At 42.3% G+C, this 20,922-nt stretch overlaps 1 protein-coding gene across 1 annotated transcript in view; it reads right to left on the bottom strand.

Annotated features, from left to right (window-relative positions):
- Positions 1-20,922, bottom strand: part of LOC119647886 (tetraspanin-11) — a 72,741-nt gene continuing 51,819 nt past the window's right edge. Inside the window, exons 3-7 of the mRNA XM_038049180.1 lie at positions 5,555-5,641; positions 815-1,006; positions 654-749; positions 299-595; positions 1-230 (exon numbers count right to left, since the gene is read on the bottom strand). Of these exons, the coding sequence (XP_037905108.1) occupies positions 183-230; positions 299-595; positions 654-749; positions 815-1,006; positions 5,555-5,632 (711 nt within the window). The 5' untranslated portion in view covers positions 5,633-5,641 and the 3' untranslated portion in view covers positions 1-182. The remainder of the gene's footprint in view (positions 231-298; positions 596-653; positions 750-814; positions 1,007-5,554; positions 5,642-20,922) is intronic.

Here is a 20,922-nt window from a genome sequence, read left to right as displayed (position 1 = left end):
CACTGGTAACAAGAGGAAAGAATCATTTTATTTTACGTGTATAATCATGGTTTGCTTCAAACACCATTACTTTTACTTTTAAAAACAATTCGTTGCTGACTTGAATGGGTAACTTCGAAAGTGACAATTTTATAACTTTCTTGACAATAAAGTTGCAGTAGGGATCGTTAGTTGGGACTGTTTCATTCGATCATATTAAACAGCGAACAGGAGAATATCATGCCAAATATCTGAATTTTAAGGAAAAAAATCATCATTGATTAGTTCTCACAGCAGCAAGTGTAACAGATCAACTCACCATTAAAATCGCTACAGCTATTCCAGATGCGCCGATTATCGCTGCATGATCCTGAATGAAGTATGTTGTCGTGTTCAAACATCCCTTTGAATACAGACTTAGAGGTGAGGGTGATTCTGAACAAGGTTGTCTTTGACCGCCGTAGGTCTCGCGACAGCAAGACTCTGGAATGCGACCAGTCAATTGCCAATCATGCCACGAGTCAATACCACAGCATTTTAGACGCTCTTGGGTGAGATCCCAAGCTTGCGTGATTTCGCGTCGGTTACCGTAGAATTTCAATGAAGAGTACATCTCCTGTGAAGGATATTTTTAATTAATTGGGACTGTATGAGAGTACTTTAAAGTTCCTTACCTGTCTCATGGTTTGTAAAATTTGTTGTCTAAACACGTATCCAAGAATTCCTCCTATAAGCATCGTCACAAATAGCAGGAAAACTATGATGAAATACTGCAAGAACATATGGGGTTTCAAAATTGGTGTGTTGAAAAATTGGAAATCATTTGAATTCTTACCGTTAACAATAAGCATTTCACTTCCTTAACGGCTCCCATGCACCCTAGGAAGGAAAGTATGCAGACAAGGGCAGATGTTATGGTGAGTACGTATACAGCGCCAGAAAATAAGTTTGTTCCGAGTAGTTCGTTGACGAAACTTCTGTCTACTATGGTCCAAACACCGAGACCAAACACACATGCTCCACCGATCTGAAAAATAAATTGGGGTGATAAATTGGCACCATCCATCACATCTAGAACCAAATGGCTAAAAGCGACAAAGATATTTTCCTGACATATCGCATATAGCGATTAATGGTAATACCTCCTTGAGGAAGCCATAATGTGCAAAAAAGCGTACACAGCTCCGCTGCCGAACCGTACCCCCACCTCTTTACCGGATAAAGAAAGCATCCCAACTCGATACCCAATACCGTTTGCAATCAAAAAGGCTCTCGGTCGAATTCATCCAAAAGCTGCGATTCTCCCCAGTTGCATCAAAGTCGAATGGGTCAACGATTCGATTCTAAAATGGAACTTATCGATGGGCAAAGATTAGGTCACTCTATCGGAGGTTAGTGTACTACACAAAAGTATGCTGTTGAGGAAGCTGGGAACATGAACGAAACCAACTTTGACGACAAAGAAACAACAGCCGGAATCGGTCCTTCGGGGTGGACGAACTTTGTTCTTCGCCCAGGGCCTTCCTTATGATTAAGTTCAGCCTAGATCTCAGTCGAGCCTCCAAATAAGGGACGTTGGGAGATTTGAGCGTCACATCGTAAAATTCTTCCTTGGGAAGAAATCACTCAGATAACTTGCGCTGTGTGCCTTCAGTTTGCGAAAATGCTGAATCGTCTAAAATCTATGTGGTCCAACGTTACTTCAGACTAGTCCCCTGGTGATGAGTCGCCTTCCAGTCTGCTGCTCCCTATCCTTGTATGTTGGCAGCAATCCTTTCTCTTCATCTTTGCCGATATATCCAATGAAACTCCGTTAAGTGAGTGGGCAAGAACAATCTTCATCAACAAAAAGAATCAAAGGGGGAATATCAACCCAAAATTAGCTGCTAGCCCAGAAGCACAAAGTGAATGATCAAATTAGCAAAGAACCACTGAAAATTTCCTGACTGAACGTCAGAAATCTTAATTAATTAACAATGATACAAGAATTCGACAAGGTGAAATTACAGGGCCCCAACTAAATCTTCACTCCATACTGTCCTGGCAGTAGAAACTGCTGATAGTAAAGTACCAACTAAACCACAAAATTTGTTTGCAGCTTTTGGACAGAAAAAATGGGAAAAGAGAAGCATCAGTAGAAGTTCTAGTGTCCGGATAGCTAAGTGGTTAGAGCACAAGGCTGTCATACGAAAGGTCGTGGTTCAAATCTCACTGGTAGCAGTGGGGTACATACCGTAATTTTACGTCGGATACCAATCAACTCAGCTGTCAATGAGTACTTTTCAAAACTTATTTCCCAGGGTCTTATCCTATTGCGGAAAATAATAGCAAACTGCCACTCCAATAATAAACAGAGAGGAAAAATGAAAATTGGAGAATAGCAAAAGAGATAAACTTGGAAACTAGAGTAGAACTTTTAAATCATTCGAAATGAATAATATCTTTCCAGCACTACTTCAAAAAGGGACTAGAAATCATTCTAGACCTCCTCCTGTGAGTGGTGAGGGGCATTATGGCCTTGGGACCACACCGAGGACATGGGAGTGGGCAAAGGTAATCTTTATTCCAAAAGTGAACAAAATGATCCTTTTTCTTTTTCTCCTTGAATTTTTCAAACCAATTTGCCTGACGATAGTTTTTCCATCTCTCCGCTTGATTGTTGGCGACGGCTTTGATTTCCTTTACTCACCTGACCTAATGTTCCCCCCTTTCACTCTTCCCTCCTTTTGTCAACCTTTATGAACACCTGCGCTGCTCTACAGGTCAACCTCACCAGAAAACACTTAAACCGCACTCTTGATTTTGTCCTTTACAAATCGCCTTTCCTAATTTTGCACCTCTTTATGCCGCTCCTGATATTCATAATCTTCCTCTTGAATTGGAATTAATGGTTTAACTTCAGCCTTGACAACTATCAACTCGGATCCCGCCCTCGCTCCTTTACCTTCCGACGAAACCTTCGAAACCATCCCCGCTAATCTATTTTCTTGTTAGGTCCCTTCCTCCCCCGAGTTCTTGCGCTCTTACCGCTTTCAGCACTGAGATTCATAGGAACCTCCGTCTCAAACACGCTACAAGATTTCCGGAAGCCGTGCCGATCTTAATTTCTTTAAAGCCCTGTGAAGCTCGCAAAGCCACTGACATCTAAGTCTAGGGAGAAATATGTGGTTACCAAGACCACATTGGCTACGTTGTATTGCCTTGAAATTGCTTTCCTTCCTCTTCCTTCTCGCCTCAACTTGCTGCAGTTTGTATTGCAGTTCCTATAACACTTCTCCATACGCCTTCCTTAGTCAAGTGCTTCACTTATAACGTTGATGGTCGTATCGTGAAAAACAAACAAACACTTTTCTATACAAATTTTAACGAAGGGTTCCAAAATTGGCATTTTCCTTACGTATAGGAAGACGCTCTCATTATCCCTTTATAAAAAAGTTCATCGAGTTCACCGAGAATTAGTTTCACATCTCCCTCCTTTCCTCGTGTTCTTAAATCCTTGAGGGTTATACCAATGACTGGTCAATTGTGCACTTTGGCGACCTTATAGCAAAAGTAAAATAATAATGAAATACACTTCAACGCCTCTCACGATTTCCCGAGACGCTCGTACTCCTCCTCTACTGTTCTACACCAAGTGCCCTTGGGGAGACCCACTCGTCGGCCTTTTTAGGAGACATGATTCCACCGCATGTCCGGGCAAGGTGTTGTCAGAGCCGATCACGATCACAAGGTCACCCTTAGGAAACTTCCTCTGGATCCCGTTTATCTGTTCATAGAAAGCATCCTTCTCCCCTAGTCCCGTTGGTGTGCAGCATTGTACAATTGTGATGCACCTTAACCCCGACCGAAATGTTGCAGTTGGAGATTGCGGAAGCCGTCAGAAGCAACCCGACACTGGATTTCCGTCTGCTACCACTTCGGCTTTCTAGAATACAAACGCAAGAGGAAGAGGAATACTCTCCAGAGTCCCATCATCTTTCTTCACTTTGCCCCAGTATGTCCAGCTTATATCGCTGGAATTGCCGCTCAATTTGGAGAAAGCGAACATTGGGAAGATCGAGGAGCGCGCGCACATTCCAGAAACAAATCATGGTCCGTTTTTAATAGCAGTTCCCTTGAGGTCACTTCCTATCCGAAGCGTTAATGACTCGAATTTGTGTTATTCGAGTTGTAACATCAACTCCGCCACAATGCTTGCTTCCTTCAAAAATTCCTGTGACACTCAGATTTTATAACCAACCACTAAACGACGCGTTCTGCAAATATTTATCTAAATCTCTTGTAATAACTGCAGAAATTGCAAAAAGCAATTGACCGCCTGTTACAATACAAGATATACAATGAGTTATTCGACTCCAGTCTAAAATAACTTTACCCTTTTCGTGGAAATATTTACTTTACCTACAGTTCAAGTTCAGTTAGTTTTCAGCTTACCTACTAATGTCACCACATTAAAGTTGAAATTCGGAAACTAGGGCTCAGCGGATCACTTAAAAACCCATATTTCACTAGAATATTGAAGAGAAAATTTTCGAGATCTTGTAAGGGTTATTCCTAATCAAAGCAGAGGACACGATCCAATTAATATTCTCTGCTATTTGTTGCTTTCCTATCTTCGGTTATACCAAAGTTTTCTCAACTAGGTACTATCCCACACATCTGGCATAACACCCCCATGAAAATTGTCTTGAACCATGCATTACGTGCTCTCCATATCTCCTGAATATATCTCTATTTTCCCCATTTAAAGCAAGCTGCAATTTGTTCATCCGTCATGTGGTTATTCCAGCAAAAGCCAACCCACTAACCCTTTGTTTGACATCATCAATTGCCCGTATTTAATCAAACCATCAACCTATCATATAAAAGAAAGTTGCAAGTCTCGCGTGCAACAATAAATACTTCAAGCTGCGTTTGTTGTCTAGGAATAGTCCAACCTGCACTGGAAGCATCGAAATATGCAAATATAAATCTTTCTTCGTTGCCAATATTGATTTGCTAAGTAGAAATTCACTTGATTGCATGTTAGCGTGGAAAGGTGCGTAGCATTGTGATCTTAATTTCACAAGAGAAAAAATCATGGGGAATTTGAAACTGAGATGATAAAAATGTAGTTAAAAAAAGCAAATGCACCGCACAACCAAATAGAGTTCTCTATCTTGATTTGCATGCACAGAGGAATTGTGAACGATTTCAATTCAAAACAGTTTAATATCTAGATCAACAAAAGCCGAAGCGTTTTTGTAATTACCTACATCTTGGCAAATGTGAAATCTACCATATACCTACTTGACAGAAAATGGAGGAATGACTAGGAGAAAGAGGAGGTTCTAGAATCAAACTCTATACTTGAATCCTTGAGAGACGTACATAAATTTCCTGACTGATATAGGACAAACCATTTATGGAGCCATCTCTGTAATCCATAAGAACGAATAAGCAACTATAATACTTCAAAGTTTAAAAAAAACCTATCGGATCTGAAAAAGGAATATCCAATCTAAATTGTAAGGCAATTCTGTAGATTGAGATTAGATTAGATTTCAGTACAAGTTTAAACTCCAAAGATACTTACGAACATTATAAAATTCGCAATAAAAAGGCTGTATTTTACGAACTGCCCGCAACAGTCCATTCTCCCTCCGAACCCCATTCTGTCTTCCTGAAAACGAAAAGAAAAGAGGATTAAAGTTTTTTAAAGTTTGAAGTTTATCTAAATATCTATTGAATGAACATGTAATACTTAAATTTACTAAACGGTACTAATTTACTAATTTTCCTTCCGCACATAAGTTTTCCTGAATTTATCCCAACGTTTGTCCACGCTATCAACCTCTTTCCACTCCACATTTTCATAGCTATCCAACACTCGCCTCACAATCAAGCAATATCACAAACGCATCCCTTTACCAAGGTAACGAAGACCATAAATCCTTTTCCATCTAATTAAAATCAAAATGCTGTGGTGCGTGAAACGACTAAATGGAGTCTTCAATAGCCACGACAAATGCAAGCCACGCGAATTATACTCATATCCACGCCCATCCATATGAGCTCCAGCGAACACACTCGTCCTTAGGTGAGTATAAAATGGCAGCATAATATCAGGTTGTCCACAAAGTTTTCGCACAAATCAAAGACAGAATTCAGCAGATAAGTTTATAAAAACCTTTAATTATTTAATCTAATATATAATTGCCTCCATTAGATACGACTTCCCTCCATCTATCGGGCAACTTCAAAATCCCCCCTCTATAAAACTCTTCCCCCTTCCCCTCAAAGTACGTGCGAAGTGCACTTTGGAGGTCAGCTTCAGAAGTCATTTTTTTACCATCCAGAAAATGTTGGAGGGACCTGAACAAATGGTAATCAGAAGGAGCAAGGTCGGGACTATACGCAGGATGACTCAAAACTTCCCAGCCAAGCTCACTCACTCGCTGATAGTTAAAGATGTATGCGGCCGGGCGTTATCATGATGAAAGACAATATTTCGCCTGTTGACCAATGCTGGTCGTTTCGAACGTAGCTGGGTGTTTAATCTGTCGAGCTGCTCGCAGTACTTATCGGCGGTAATGGTCTCGTTTGGTCCCAAAAGCTCGTAGTGTATGGGGCCACGAACGTCCCACCATATACTGAGCATTCGCTTCTGCTGATGAATAGACGGCTTTGCTACCGATGGACCCGGTTGATCTCGATGAGTGTAGGCTCGTTTCTTCGCTACGTTTTCGTACACAATCCATTTCTCATCGCCAGTTACCAATCGATTCAAAAAAGGGTCGTTTTCGTTCCGTAAAAGGTTAGCGGAGCAAATTCTCACTCTATCGGCCAGATTTCGCTCAGTCAGTTCGTGCGGCACCCACTTTGTGCTCTTCAAAACATATCCAAGACGCGTAATGGCTACTGCTACTCCTGATTTTGATACACCGAGATCCTCTGCAAGCACACGTGTCGAAAGAAAAGGATTCGCTTCCAGTTTGTTGCGCAGGATATCGTCGTCAATCGTATAGGGTCTTCCTGAGCGAGGTTCATCTTCAAGTGTCAGGTCTCCGCTGTAGAATTTTTCGAACCAATCGTAAACTGTCCTGCGCTTTACCTTTCCTTCACCGAATACCTTCGACAAATTTTCAATCGCCTTCGGCACCTTCGTCCCCATTTGAAACTCGTACAAAATGCAATGACGAAAATGTACTTTGTCGAATTCCATGTTTATCCTTGAATATCCTTCACAACACTGATCCTTCAAGGATAATTTACCATGCATTTTATAGTTAGGACTCTGACCTTTCCATTGGGATATCACATGTTGTACCTGCTGTTTTGGTTTGTCTGCTAATTGCTTTTTAATTGTCACATTAATATTTGTGCGAAAACTTTGTGGACAACCTGATATTTCGTTTTTAACCGACTACTGCAGGATATTTGAATGAAGATATCCTGCCAGTTATACGAGGACGTCTATTTATAAATACAATAGATGCAAATACAAACGCCGGTGTCCAGTTGGTCAACGTGGTGCTGTTTGCTCGCAATGACCACAGGAGCCAACTTAATGGGACTTCGGACTAAGGATCCGTTTCTCAAATAGTCAACGAGGTCAATGCTTTAAATTTACATTTTAATTGATAAGAGTGAATAAAATTTTTGCGGTCGAAAGGAAGCATCCGAAGATTTCATTTTCCGTTGCATTTATCTTTCGAAAATAATTGAAAGTTTTATGCGGCTAGACTGAGATTCCATGGCTATATCACCCCATTTTCATAGGAATTAACAAAATACAATGCTGGCGATGGCAGAGGGTTGAACATTTCAGGAAGTTTTAAATATGAATAAAGAAAGAGAATTGTAATTTCGCTAGTCATTATCACTTGCAAACTTTAAGCAGGGTAAAATTTTGGCTTACATATTTTCCCGAATATAATGAGCCGTCTGTGGGATTGGTGAATTCAAATTTGAATTTTGTACCAAAAACTGATGGATTCAATTTCGCTCAAAATCATCAAAGTGGCTGGTCAGCTCCATTCTAAAAAGTCGTAATCGACTGATGGTTTAGACATCCCCCCCCCCCCAAAGGGGTGAGAACAAGGGTGACACAAAAACGCTAGATAGCGTGCAGTTTTTCAAGTGTTCGATATTCTATGTCATCTATAATTCGAATGAAAAGGTTAAAGGAGAAAAGGTCTTGATCCCTAGACTACGTCGTATACTTTAGTATCGTCAAAAAATCCCCAATTTTTTACCGAGTAAGTCGAGAGAATCGGTGTCCGCTGTGAGAGTGGTAAGTGTTCAGCGACTAAATCGAAAAATTCCATTAAACAAAATGAAATCTTCCCGACGAATTGATCCTTGTGGGTTGGACCTCTAAGAGGAAATTGCTGTCGGTTTTGCCCGACACCATGTTGAACAATATATTGATTAATCTAAGACAATGTGAGAAATGCAGAAAACATGTAGATAGGCAGTTTTAGCCACCACGGCAAAAGAAAGTTACATCCGATGAGGTTTAACTATCTCAGGCGCACCAAACAACTACAAACAAATTGTTAGTAACGGTAGACCCATTTCCCACTACTTCTTTGAATCTTCAAAAGTGTTTCTCGATCCTTGATCTAACCCTGATAAATATGGATGGCTGTAGACGGTCACCGCAGCACAATCCTAACATTCATTCACTTCATCCACAACCAAAGGAAAAGAATGGCGGTACTAACATAGTTTTTCAAGAGCTGGGCTTATCGACACATTGTCGGGGTGTACAAAGAACAGGACTGGTGCACCCTGTACAAGTGCGACGAACGGGGAGATAAAAGCAATGTTTACGTGCTTTCTGTAAATAACGTGGTATGCGACGCGATACGCGAAGAGCAGACGTCTTGTCGACGAGTAAATCGAGATAAAGGCCTAGAATCGTCGTATTCCAATACACTTGGTGTTGCTACCGTCTGAGGATGAAATACCATAAATTTATGATGATTTCCTATGGGTTCGTTGGATAAGAATAACCTTCTCCGGAATTACCTGTTGTGTCTATGCCCGCTTGTCACGAAAAGTTCGGCGCATTAGAAGGCGAAATAAAAAAAGGAACCCTTAGTTGGGACCACCGCTAGTGATATCGGCTATAGCCTAATTGAAAAAACTAACTCTGGCAAATTTTCCTCAGCTGTCTTGCTGGGGATAAGTAAGCAGTTTGTGATATCTCAAGGAACAAAAGGAGACCCTGTCATGGGAAATCACCCATGCAGTGGTGAACACTGAAAATTTGCCCATTTCGTGAAGGAATTGCCTCAGGCTTTAATAAATCAAAAGACGAAGATCAATACGAGGTAACCCGTAAATGGACAGAATACAGACCCGCGAAAAAAAACGAAAAGCACATCACTGGCATCACGTACTCCATGCAAACGGTAGAAATGTCTTGTCCATAAAGGATGAAATGGCACCACGATCAGAGAGTATCCTCAGCGCTGAAGCCTTATAATTAGACGCAGGCAAAATGTGCGAGTGGGTACGTTCAATATGTATATGTTTACCTGCCCTTTCCTCTTAGAGAGTTCCAGCAATCGTACTATTAAGGAAGGGCAAAAGACACCCTAAATTGCCGTCAATGTACCGCATTCCCAGTATGTTAGATACACCAGGAAACCAGCTCGTGACACATTAATCCAAAACTGGTTAACGCGATGCTAGCTATGGGGTACCTACTGCCAAAGAAGCATCGTTTTAAAAGGAAGCGATCCACATTGATGTGATTATAGAAATGATCTAAACAGTCATTCGATCTGAGGCATGTAGCCATCACTGACGATAAGTAGTGCTCCTTCTAACATAAAGAATACTTTGAATGCTTGAAGTATTTGAAAAATCATTTTCACCAGATTAACTTTGCGGGTATTGAAGGAGACGATCTATGGGACCGCGTAGCTTAGACACCTACCTTTGACCCGGATTTCTAGAATGCCTTATATAATGTTCTGCTACGGCTCAAGATGTCTGACAAATCGCACCTGGTAGGGTACGTAGATAAAGTTGTGGCAACATTCGCAGCACGTTCTATCGAAAAACCACAAGGTATCCTGCGAATATTGATACGGCGAGCCAGCAGATCGATGACTGAGGGAAACAGCCCCGAAGATTAAAAGGGTCAGCATAATAATAGACTGAAGACGAGCTTCTTCGAGCAGATTCAGAGTTCCGCGGGCAACGCTACAGCTTAAATGCTTTTTATTGGCCAGATAATGGCCAGCATCGAAGGCTCTGCGACCAGTAAGCGCCGCTTACTGATAAGCATGATTCAGTCGATTTTTCTCTAGTGTGGACTCATGATGTTAGTAAACAAACGTAGCAGACGCATTTAATACAGCTTCAACGACGGGCACCTTGGCAGAGAGCATCTGTGAATGACCGGATCGAAGAATAGATGGTCGGCACAACTCAACAGAGACATGCAATTGTAGTTTAATCTGAAACCTGGTGAGACTGATTATTACCCAACTTAGCCACTCAGTGAGCCGGGTGGTTTCGATATTACCTGCTCGAAATCAGTAAATGACGGGCACCCATCTGAATTTACTGCAAGAAGTGGTAGGCGATGTCCGCCATACTTTCTTATTCTGTAGAAGAACGCTTCTTGACCAGAACGGGTCGAGAATTCCAGGACCCGTTGATTCAGCAGCTTTGTTCTACCTCGTAATCTTTCTCAAAACTAGAGGCCGATACTCTGCACACTAATACATACCGCATCTCTCCTTAAATTAAAAAGCAAAAAGCGAGTATGCATCAAAAGATCTTCTTTTTTACTGGGGAAAAGGTAGACGTGGTAGAGCGATTAAATTTTATATACCTCTCATACAATCGACGATTATCAACATAGGTTGAGCTAATGGAGTCGCTTACTGCATAGTTAGAAAAAATGATCTTCAGACTGTGCCGAAATTTAGCTATTTTTAGCTATTATTAGGAATTAGGAATTTCGATTTGATTAAATGTGTCCACTACGATTTATACAATCTTATAGAAGGGCCCACTCTCGGCCCTCTACTACCAAATTTTCCAACAGTCTACAGTGCCTTTGAAGCATGAGGCTTGGAAACTGGACAGACGGCAGGTACGGAGAATGTTGGAAATTCTAAGAAGACGATGTTGCACCAAGTTCCAAAAGTGGGTGGGATTCTCACCCACTGAAAATAGATCAAAGATGACACACACTGCCTCCCCGGGTGCTGTCCCAGCCAGTAAGTCGAACTAACCCTTCTCTGATTCACTATGTTGTCCAGTACTCCCGCTCAAACAGGAGCCACGGACAGTAAGATGGATTTCATCACCCTTGCGATAAACAGCCGACGACAAGATTTTGAGCCCCCAATATTAGGCATGAGTCTTGCCAGAAATGACCTACTATTTACTGCCTTTTCTGGCGTATAATCCAGCTGCCCCTTGAAACTCAACTTGGCAACACCCCCACATATCTAATGATCGATTTTGAAAGGACATTGTGATTACCAACCCGGATCTTGACAGTACTGTTTTTGCTGGGATTGGTAATAACAACCGCTTCGCTACCATACAGTTCCACGTCCTTGGGGTGTTTCATAACTACTGCTAACGCCAGGTCATCTGCAAAACCAACCAGCGTTGCCTCTTTTGGAACGCGCATTCTGTCATACATTATGTTCCACAGCAGGAGCCCCAATACGGAATCTTGGGGAATACTTCCTGTCACAGCATATTCCTTCAGCCATCAATTCATCTCGTGCAAAAAAAGTTCTCCGATTGTCCGATCCAAGTGACCAGGGACACCCAGTTTAGCCAGGGTACCATTAATCCAACCCCAGTTGGCCGAGTTAAAGGCATTCCTAGCATCCATAGTCACCACCAGGCATAACTTACCGGCGGCGAATGCCTCCCGAGCCAGGTCCATGACCATTGCTAGTGCATCGACCGTAGACCGCGCTGTGCGAAAACCATACTACCGCTCTGATAGACCAACCGTTAACTCTACCAACGAAAGCACCCTGTTAAATATCACTCTCTCCAACACCTTCCCCATTGTATCTAAAAGACAAATAGGACGATATGGAGAAGGTGCGTTAGGTGGTTTTTGCGGTTTCGGTAGCAAAGTTAACCTCTGCGTTTCCCACTGCGCCGGAAACACCCCTCCACCATGCACAATTCAAATGTGCTTATGAATCATGCAGGCCTGATTTTAGCTGCCAACTTCAGGACTTTGTTCGGAATCTTGTCCAATCCTGGAGCCTTATTATCTCAATTCTCGCATATATCTCGTAGTTGCTCCTCGGTCACCCCCGGGATTGACAAGCCCTCCTGTTGAACTATTGGTAGAGTCTACTTTCACGATTATTTTGAACACCAACAAAAGGGCCGGGCACGGATCTTGTTCATTGCAACCTTATAAGAAGCGCCCCATGGATTCATATTTGCCTCAAGGCACAACTGCTTCCATCAATTGCGCTAACTTCCCCCTATAACCACCTTAAGGCTACTTCGAAGGTTGTGATATTCTTTCTTCGAATCCGGTACTTTGGTAAATCCTGCTCGCTCGCAGACACGATGCCCTCCTACTGTGGTTGAATTTCTGTACCGACATTGTATAGTCACATGCCTCAGTTATTCGCTGACATAGCTAGCTCACTTTTTCCAGCGTGGTTCTCATCAGGTCGTGATGTCTTTCTAAATCCGCCAGGAATGTTTCATCCTCGTAAGCTCCAGTTGACCACCCAGCTATCCTGGTCCTGGACATAAGTCAGAGCAACGATCGAGCCTAGCCCCCTGGTTCGAAAAGTAGGCACGCAACCAAAGTTGGTTAGTACGATGTGTAGTTCCGCGAAGGTTTCAAGCAGAATTTGGTCCCTGGTGTTCGTCACTCGACTTCCCCAGTTCAAGGTCCACGGGTGCAAATTGCCGACAATAATTTTGGGAAATCGGTCGCTAACGTACAACAAAAAGTCGCCTAGCATCTCCTCATATTGCGCTAATGTTGCACTAGAAGGAGTGTAAGAGCCGTTAACTTTTTTCCTTACAAAACCGGCACCCGGGAATGCCATTGTTTCTTGACTAGCTCGTCGTATTTCGAAATGAGTCTTTCACCCACGTAGCACTATCGTAATTTTGGTAAGGTTTCCAGATTAATGCTGCGACCACATTCGATTCTGGAATGGTTTGCGAGAGTAAGTCTTGAGCTGCCTTGCAATGGTTAGCCGTACGATTCAGCTTCCTCCTATATCCCGGACACCTGCCACCAACTGCAATGTGCCATTCATCCACTCTTTTTTTCCCTTTGCTCAACATGCATCGTGAATCTCCGGTGCAATCTTTAATAAGACGGCGCTATTCCTGCACCTTCTCAACCTATCGTGCTTACTAGTACGGAACTTCCGCCGGTTCAGCTTTATTCGGCGAAGAGGCGTTCTTCTTCTTGGCCACTTGCTGGGTACCAAGAGGTTCACTTACTCCATCCCTTCTACGTTTGGAGTAATCTTTCCCACCTACCTCAAATACGTAGCAGTAATGTTGTCCCTTCCATGTTTTGAGCTTTTGCGAAAAGGATCCGATGTAGATCTCATTTGCTGTCCACTAAAATCTATTGTAACGTTAAATGCCAAAATTGCCAAAATAGCCAAGTCTCTCACTACTGAGGCATCGCGGTCGTGGATATCGACGGCCTGGAGCCCGCTTGCCCACTCCCAAATACCGCCGGTACTGGGTTCCCGAAGTTCTGCACAGTAGATAAACTTCCTTTCTTATCCTCCATATTTGCTTTGATTTTTGGATATCCTTCCCATAGCCACGGTTGGGCGTTTGCTCTGCACCTACCCAGCCTTCATCCGTCGCCATGGAGCTGCGTGACACACAATTGGGCAGGGTGAGTGTAAGCTTCTCGGATAATCGCGGGGGCGCCAGAGTATATTGCCAAGGACCGACAACAATGATATATAGGTCTAGTTAATGCACGATGCCCTATATAGGGGCTTGTTGCAATCTAATATATTAATAATTTCCACCACTACTGCAGCCCTGCTCTTGTCACATTTATACGGTGATTGTAAATTGATTAAATTAGCATCTAGCCCCTTTGAATCTGAGCTGGAATCGCTTAGCTTTTGTTTGCACATCCATGAATATCTTATCTTAGTTCACTCCTGTTGGAAATGAATTCGTTTCCTTTCTATACTAAAGAATTAAAATTAGTTCTCTCCAATGCCAATATTCCGAACTGACTAAGTATAGTCCAATTATGTTTACCTTGCCACCACATAATAATTCGCTGACAAATATCAAAACCTAAACAATAAAGTTGTCATTCAGTCTACCAAAAGATAGTAAAATAGATAATAATTGAATGCGATTCACGACACCGTAAACTACTCCAATACCGACAAGTAACAAATGGTTTATATTTTCAGTTGTCGTTGTATCTTTAAATCAAATCAGTTCATGTAAATATCATGGAAAATTATCTCTTAATCGGTCGGCATCATTTGGAATTACATTATTTTTTATAACGCCAATAAAACCTGACACACGCTCATTTATGTAAATCATGTGTAGTAATTTTAATTATGGAAATAGTTCTGCTGAAGTAATAATGAGATTTCCTTCGTGCTAAACCTTGGAAATGTAAATCTTTGTCATGGAGCTTTTATGAATAAACTTCACTCGTAGTGGCGAAACACATTAACAAGGAGATAATGGGACATTGTGGATCTGTGTGACTAGGAATAAGGTCACGATGGAAGTATCGCAACCTGGTTATAGCTTAGTCCTTGATGGAAACTGAAGCGAGTTTGTAGCTTTTTTCGTAATTCTCTGATGGACTATGCAAACTTATCTTTTCTTTTAATAATTCCTCTGGCATTTCAAAAGAGCGAATCCGATAACAATCACACCTTGGGCCCAAACATTGTATTACCTCAAGGTTCCCTCCATATTAAACACCGAAGTGCATGCTTTTAAGAGTCGCTTTTTGTCAGTCGCCCTTACGACCTACAGAAAGATTCAATTTGATAGCTTTACTAAATTGTCCTTATTATTCAACGATTAACGCTTCCTACAAATTAAATCAATCGTTTACCCATCGCTTCTATTAAATTACACATCATTTGCATTCATTGCAGTAATAACTCGTCCAAACAATGTACTGCACTGAGCGCCATTACAAAATCGGAGCGTGGAGCCGACTACCATACGGTGACAATGTTCCGTGTGGCCTTCCAACTCCCCTGCAACTCCCTAATAAAATTCATTCAGTTTGCTCATATACATATGTTGCTCTCATGCGGGTGGATTATTTGGCCCACATATGGATATACAAAGAGTAACTATCTGTATCTTATATCTGCATATGCACAGGGATATGGAGAAGTCTATGGTCTGCGAAATCTATTTTATGGAAATTTTGCATATGCCGAGCACGTAATGGTCAGAAATGGCAGAGATTTGCATTATACTCGTATGCTGGAATCTACTGGTATGTAGACGTTCCGGATAAATCTGATGCATTATAGATTAATCCAAAAAGCTAATCAAGCAGTTTAATAATGGTGAGTTCTTATGGGAACGTTTAGAAATTGATATGATGAAATCAAGAGTATTAGGTGAAGGATTGGGTATGGCAAAACTAGAATATGTGCTCAGTCAGCAATTTGAAATTTCTGGAAATAATCTTATTGTGCATTATAGAAATGCGGTCGATTCTAATGAATTAGAACTAATGTGCATGCTTTATTTTTAAAAATTCCTACCCACAAGAGCAAAAAAAATCCAAACTTTGAGCAACTCAGCACACGATGGAAGCATAGAATACAACCCAAATGAGAGATGGTAATTTTATAAGAGAGCGCAACTCTAAAAGTATCTTGGAAACGCATAAATAATGGAGGTGTAACAGTACATACTATATCGCATTTTTTATAAAAAGTAGCCACGTTTATAAACGTCAATTTGAGTAACGTCCGACTTCCTCAGCTGATAATTTTATGAAGCCAGAGTTTAGCGAACAAAGGCTCAGCAAAGAGAGGGAGGGAGAAGGCATTTGGAATGAGGATGTTCCATGAAAAGAAAAGCCTCTACCACAAGTTTCTCGACTATAAAACACTAAGTAATTGGCAAATTTACAAGAACGCCAATTGGGAAGCAAAGAAACCTATCCCTGTTACCCCCAACGGTCCATTACAAAGATCTTTACGATAAATTGAGTACTCATGGCGAGCAAGACCTGTATCGACTTGTCAAAAGCCAACGCCAACGCACACAGAATGTTGAAGCTGGGACCCAAAACTGTGGCTCAGTGAATTCTTCATTCGGGTTATTCAGGAAGGTAGAACATCATGTGACTAGCAAGAAAGCACCACCCTTTTCAATATGGAAAAAGAAAAGTAGTCCAGCAGAATCTTTCAATTAACATCCAATTAAGTTGTTATGCCATAGCTTGAAGATTTTTGATGCATTCTTGACAACCGTATTCGCGAAATCGTTCAAATAACAATGAGTCAAGCCGAGTTTTTCAAGAACTGCGAAACTACGAGTACTAACGCAATACAGGCTGCGCGGTTACTCATGGAGAAACACTGGGAGAAGAATCGCCCTCTTTACATTGCATTTCTCGATCTAGAGACGGCAGGAATTTATTTCTAATGCTTTGTGGCAATACCTAGTATCTGTAGACTTCGTGCCAAGTTAAATTGCTATACAACGATCCGAAAAGTAAAGTTCAAAGTGCGGCGCGTGTATCAAAACTGCTTCGTGTCTCTGGTGGTGTTCATCAAGCAAGCGCTCTCCCACCACTTCTCTTTGTTCTTGTCATGGACACGGTCCGGACATTCAACGTTCAGCGTCCAATACACTTTTATGCAGATAATGTTTTCCTAGCATAACAGTAAAAATGATCTCCAGAATTCCCCTCATGCAACACGGTATCAGATTTAATATGAATTTTTGTCGGCTAGTATCCACGAAACAGCCACTATCAATGTCAGTAGCATTGAGCTGCCCAGAACTAAGTGATTGAAATATCTCGGGCCAATGCTATCTGCCAATAGCGGTCAAAGGATAGTATAGGTCCCAGGGCGAAACGTGGATTAGTATCCACGATAGAGCATAAAAGCTGGGAAACGCCTGCTGAACCAACAACAACAGTTCTACTACCAAATCCTATCTCCACCTTCACGTCCCTGTCCCAATATAAGGCTGATTTGCGGGCCTCCTTATAGGCGCGCTCTTTTCGATATTTGTCGATTCTGCCTACCGCTCTCTGAGCCGCTCTTCTGGCTCGGTGCCAGGCTAATAGAAGCCTGGCCAGTGCAGTATTCCACCAGTAGTTCTACTAGGGAATGAACACCTCCTAGGCATGGACGCGTCACACGCTTTGGCGATGCATTGGGCCACATTGGCAGCTCTTTTCGTAGAGGCGCATGCTTTATTAGGTTGGTCTAACCACACCTCTATGAAGGTCTGCTCATCCAGAGCTTTAGCGGACCAGCCTAACATCTTTCTCGGTTTCGAACATGATGGTCTTCTGTCCGGTGACTCCACCCATAGCCCAAAGAAGATTGCCTCGTGATCGCTATGGGTGTAGTTCTTGCTGACGCGCCAGGACATACCACGTGCCAATGCAGGGCTGACAAAAGTTAGGTCTACGATTGAAGCAGACCCCCCTTTCTGAAAGGTGTTTACATATCCTTTTTTGGCCAGAATGATATCCAACTGCGCGAAAGCGTCTAATAGACTGCGGCCCCTGGCATTTGTATCTCTGCTACCCCACTCACGGGCCCAAGCATTGAAGTTACCAGAAATCACCCTTGGACTACGACCCCTTGCGTCGAGCACAAGACTGTCAAGCATTTCCTCGAATTCGGGCAGTGTCAGGCTTGGTGGGGCGTAACTGCTTTACACATATACCCCGTTTATTTGCACCCATACAAAGCCGCCGTATGTCTGACCCCCAATACATTGTATGGTTTGTCGACCACATGCCCATATCACCAAATCGAATCTGTAACCCATACGCTATAGGGTTCGCTAATGATGGCTATTTCCACCTCGGATTCGTAGATGGTCTGCTCGAGAAAATCTTGAGCGGCCCTACAAAGATTGAGGTTTATTTGAATAAACCTCATTTTTTCATTGAAGTTAGCACATTCCTAAATTCCGAGCATTCACCAAGGGACTCTTCCGCAAGTTCCTCCAACTTGAACGGTTCCATCAAGGCAGTGCAAATTTCTCATTTGGATGTCACTTCATCGAGATCCTTGCACTATATATAAACCTCATGTTTTTGAGTCCGTACTGTGATATTCTCCCCAAGTGAGTTCTTAACCTGAGTTCGGAAGCCATCAGTTTTCCCCAAGCTGGTTTTTTTTTTCAGTTCAAACATGAGGTCACCCTTTTGGGTCCTTCGAATCTTGCTGACATTTCCGCCAAGATCTTTTAGATCGGAGTCAGCTTTGACCTTTTTCAGTATTTCCGCATAGGACAAAACTTACAACCGCTTCTGGGCGAATTCTCACTTTTGCCTATTTCTTCGCCTTTTTCTTAACTATCTTGGTTCATCCACCGTTTTCATTCCCCTTGGATTTTGTCGAGTCGATTATCAGAGCTCGCACTTGGGGAACGTGTTTTTTTTCTTCGGTGCTTTTAGTTCCGTTGTATTTGTACTCCCTTTTCCTCTTAGGAGCCTGTTAATTTCCCAGAGGATCCACATCTCTTTCCCGCACTCTCTTGTTTGATGGCAGGTTGATTGCAATGTGATTAGGTGTTACTTGGGTCGCCTGTGACACTGTTGGGGCAACAGATTTCGACTTGCCCTTGGAATTTCATTCCTCCCGCTGCGATGATAGCTCTCATCATATTTTTTATGGCTTGGTGGACGTTGTGCTTGTCCTTGATGCATATTTTTGCACCAAGCTGCGTGAAGGGTAATTCCTCTGATTCAGAGCTCTGCTCTCCATGATTCCTAACCAGATTACTACTTTTAAATAGTCCTTCACATTTGGTATTCATTGACCTTCCCTCCGTTTTAAATTTTTTGATGTTTGGCATCGGCGGAAATCTCAAAGCTGACGAACTTCTTCTGAATGGGTCCTTTTCCTGGTCCTGGAGTACTTCCTCCTGCTGCTCCTCTTGGATATGTGCGGTCGGTGTTGTTGCTGTTTTTGCCGTCCAGCGATCTGCTTTCAATTCATCCTTCTTCGATTTTGTTACTGAGGTTCTTGATAGAGTGGTACTTTGGTTAAACACTTCTTTTTCCAAATATAAAACACTTGTAGCATTAGATGCCACGCTGGCCAAGTTGTCCACCACTGAGGCACTGCGGTCGAGGGATATTGACGACCGGGAGCCCGCTTGCTCACTCCCAAAAGCCGCCGGTACTGGGGTTCCGAGCCCCTGCACCGTAAGTTTCCTCCTTCTCTCGTCTTCCATAGTGGTTTTATGTTCTTGATATCCTTGCTATAGTCATTTTGATCCGCGCACCAGAGGTGAGCAAACACTAGTCCCTACACAGTCAGAAAAGAAAAGTGCATGAACACATATTTACACATCAATAGGTATGCCCCAATCCGCCAGCTGGGGTCGCGCTTGATGGGAGATCTGGCCACTCCTCAGAGGTTGTCTGTCTGTCACACGCACTTTTCTCAGAAACGGCTATACCAATTAACACGAAATTTGATGAGAAGGTGAGAACTGTGAGCGAACAGACATGCATTGAGGGGGGGGGGGGTACCCGTACATGCAGAAGGAGGGTGTACATTTTTGTTCACCGCATAGCCATGTTGGATATTAAATCAAAGGTCTCGATTAGTACTTTTTAAAAGCGGTCTTAGTTTTGAGATTTGTTAGAAAGGCAGGGAGTGGGAGTGGTGGAAAGTGATGATTTCTTTAACGGACCCATTCTCAGAAACTACCCAACCGAAAAATCTGAAAATCATGAGGATGCCTCTACATGGTGCCCAGGCCTCAAAATACTCTCCATATCGATATCTGCTCAAGTTAAGTTAATAATAGAATATTACCATATTTTTGGGGAAATTGAGTAAAAACCCCCTTTAAGTTTATCTCAAAATTATAAAAGTTGGTGGTAGTATAAAATATAATATAAAGCATATTATCTCCTAGTTTGATAAAAATCACACTATTACTAACAAAGTTACAATAGCTCAAAGTTGACCTTACCGTGTAAATGTACTGCTACGTACAAATGGGATAGTTCTGCACTCAAATATACTCACAGAAGAAACAAACAAAACCTTTCATACCTGAAGCGCCGAGCTTCCGGTTTCCCGACTTGTTTGTATATGTTGTTGGTTAAGTTCTTCACATTTGCTAATAATATTGAACTCCGAATTTGAACCGTGTGAAGTTGACTATTATGAATACAGTACTGTCCATAAAATGATTTATTTAAATCGCTTTCTAAAGAATAGAGCGCAATAGAATTTTCAACTATGTGACACGAAACTGTCATGCACTCGTCGCTCCTCACATCTTCTTTTTTTTCCTTAGCCATTCTCCCGCTCACAAGCGGAGTCATCGTGATCGGTTTCGCCATTTGCCTTTATCAAATGCCTGATCTAGATGTAATCGCGAGGCCTCCATATCCCCATCCACCGTATCAAGCCACCGTTGTTTCGACCGGCCTTTTGATTGCTTACCATTGACTTCGATGTTCAGACCATTCATGGCAATTTAATTCTAGTTAGCGCGAATTACGTGGCCCTACCATCAAAGACGCGTCTCTCGCAGTTTTTCCACGATCGGTGCAACCCCATATCGATCGCGAATATCCGCATTTCGAATGTGATCAAACGTGTCACGCCACTAGTCCAACGGAATATCTTCGTATCCATTATCGCAAGACGCCGTTCATTGTCTTTTATATTCGGTCAAAACTCAGAACCATATAGAACGACAAGACGGACGACATTCCGGTAAATT

The sequence above is a fragment of the Hermetia illucens genome, chromosome 2 (assembly GCF_905115235.1).
Source record: "Hermetia illucens chromosome 2, iHerIll2.2.curated.20191125, whole genome shotgun sequence".
Taxonomy (NCBI): domain Eukaryota; kingdom Metazoa; phylum Arthropoda; class Insecta; order Diptera; family Stratiomyidae; genus Hermetia; species Hermetia illucens.
Note: the sequence above shows the minus strand (reverse complement) of the source record. Positions and strands in the feature narration are given on the sequence as shown.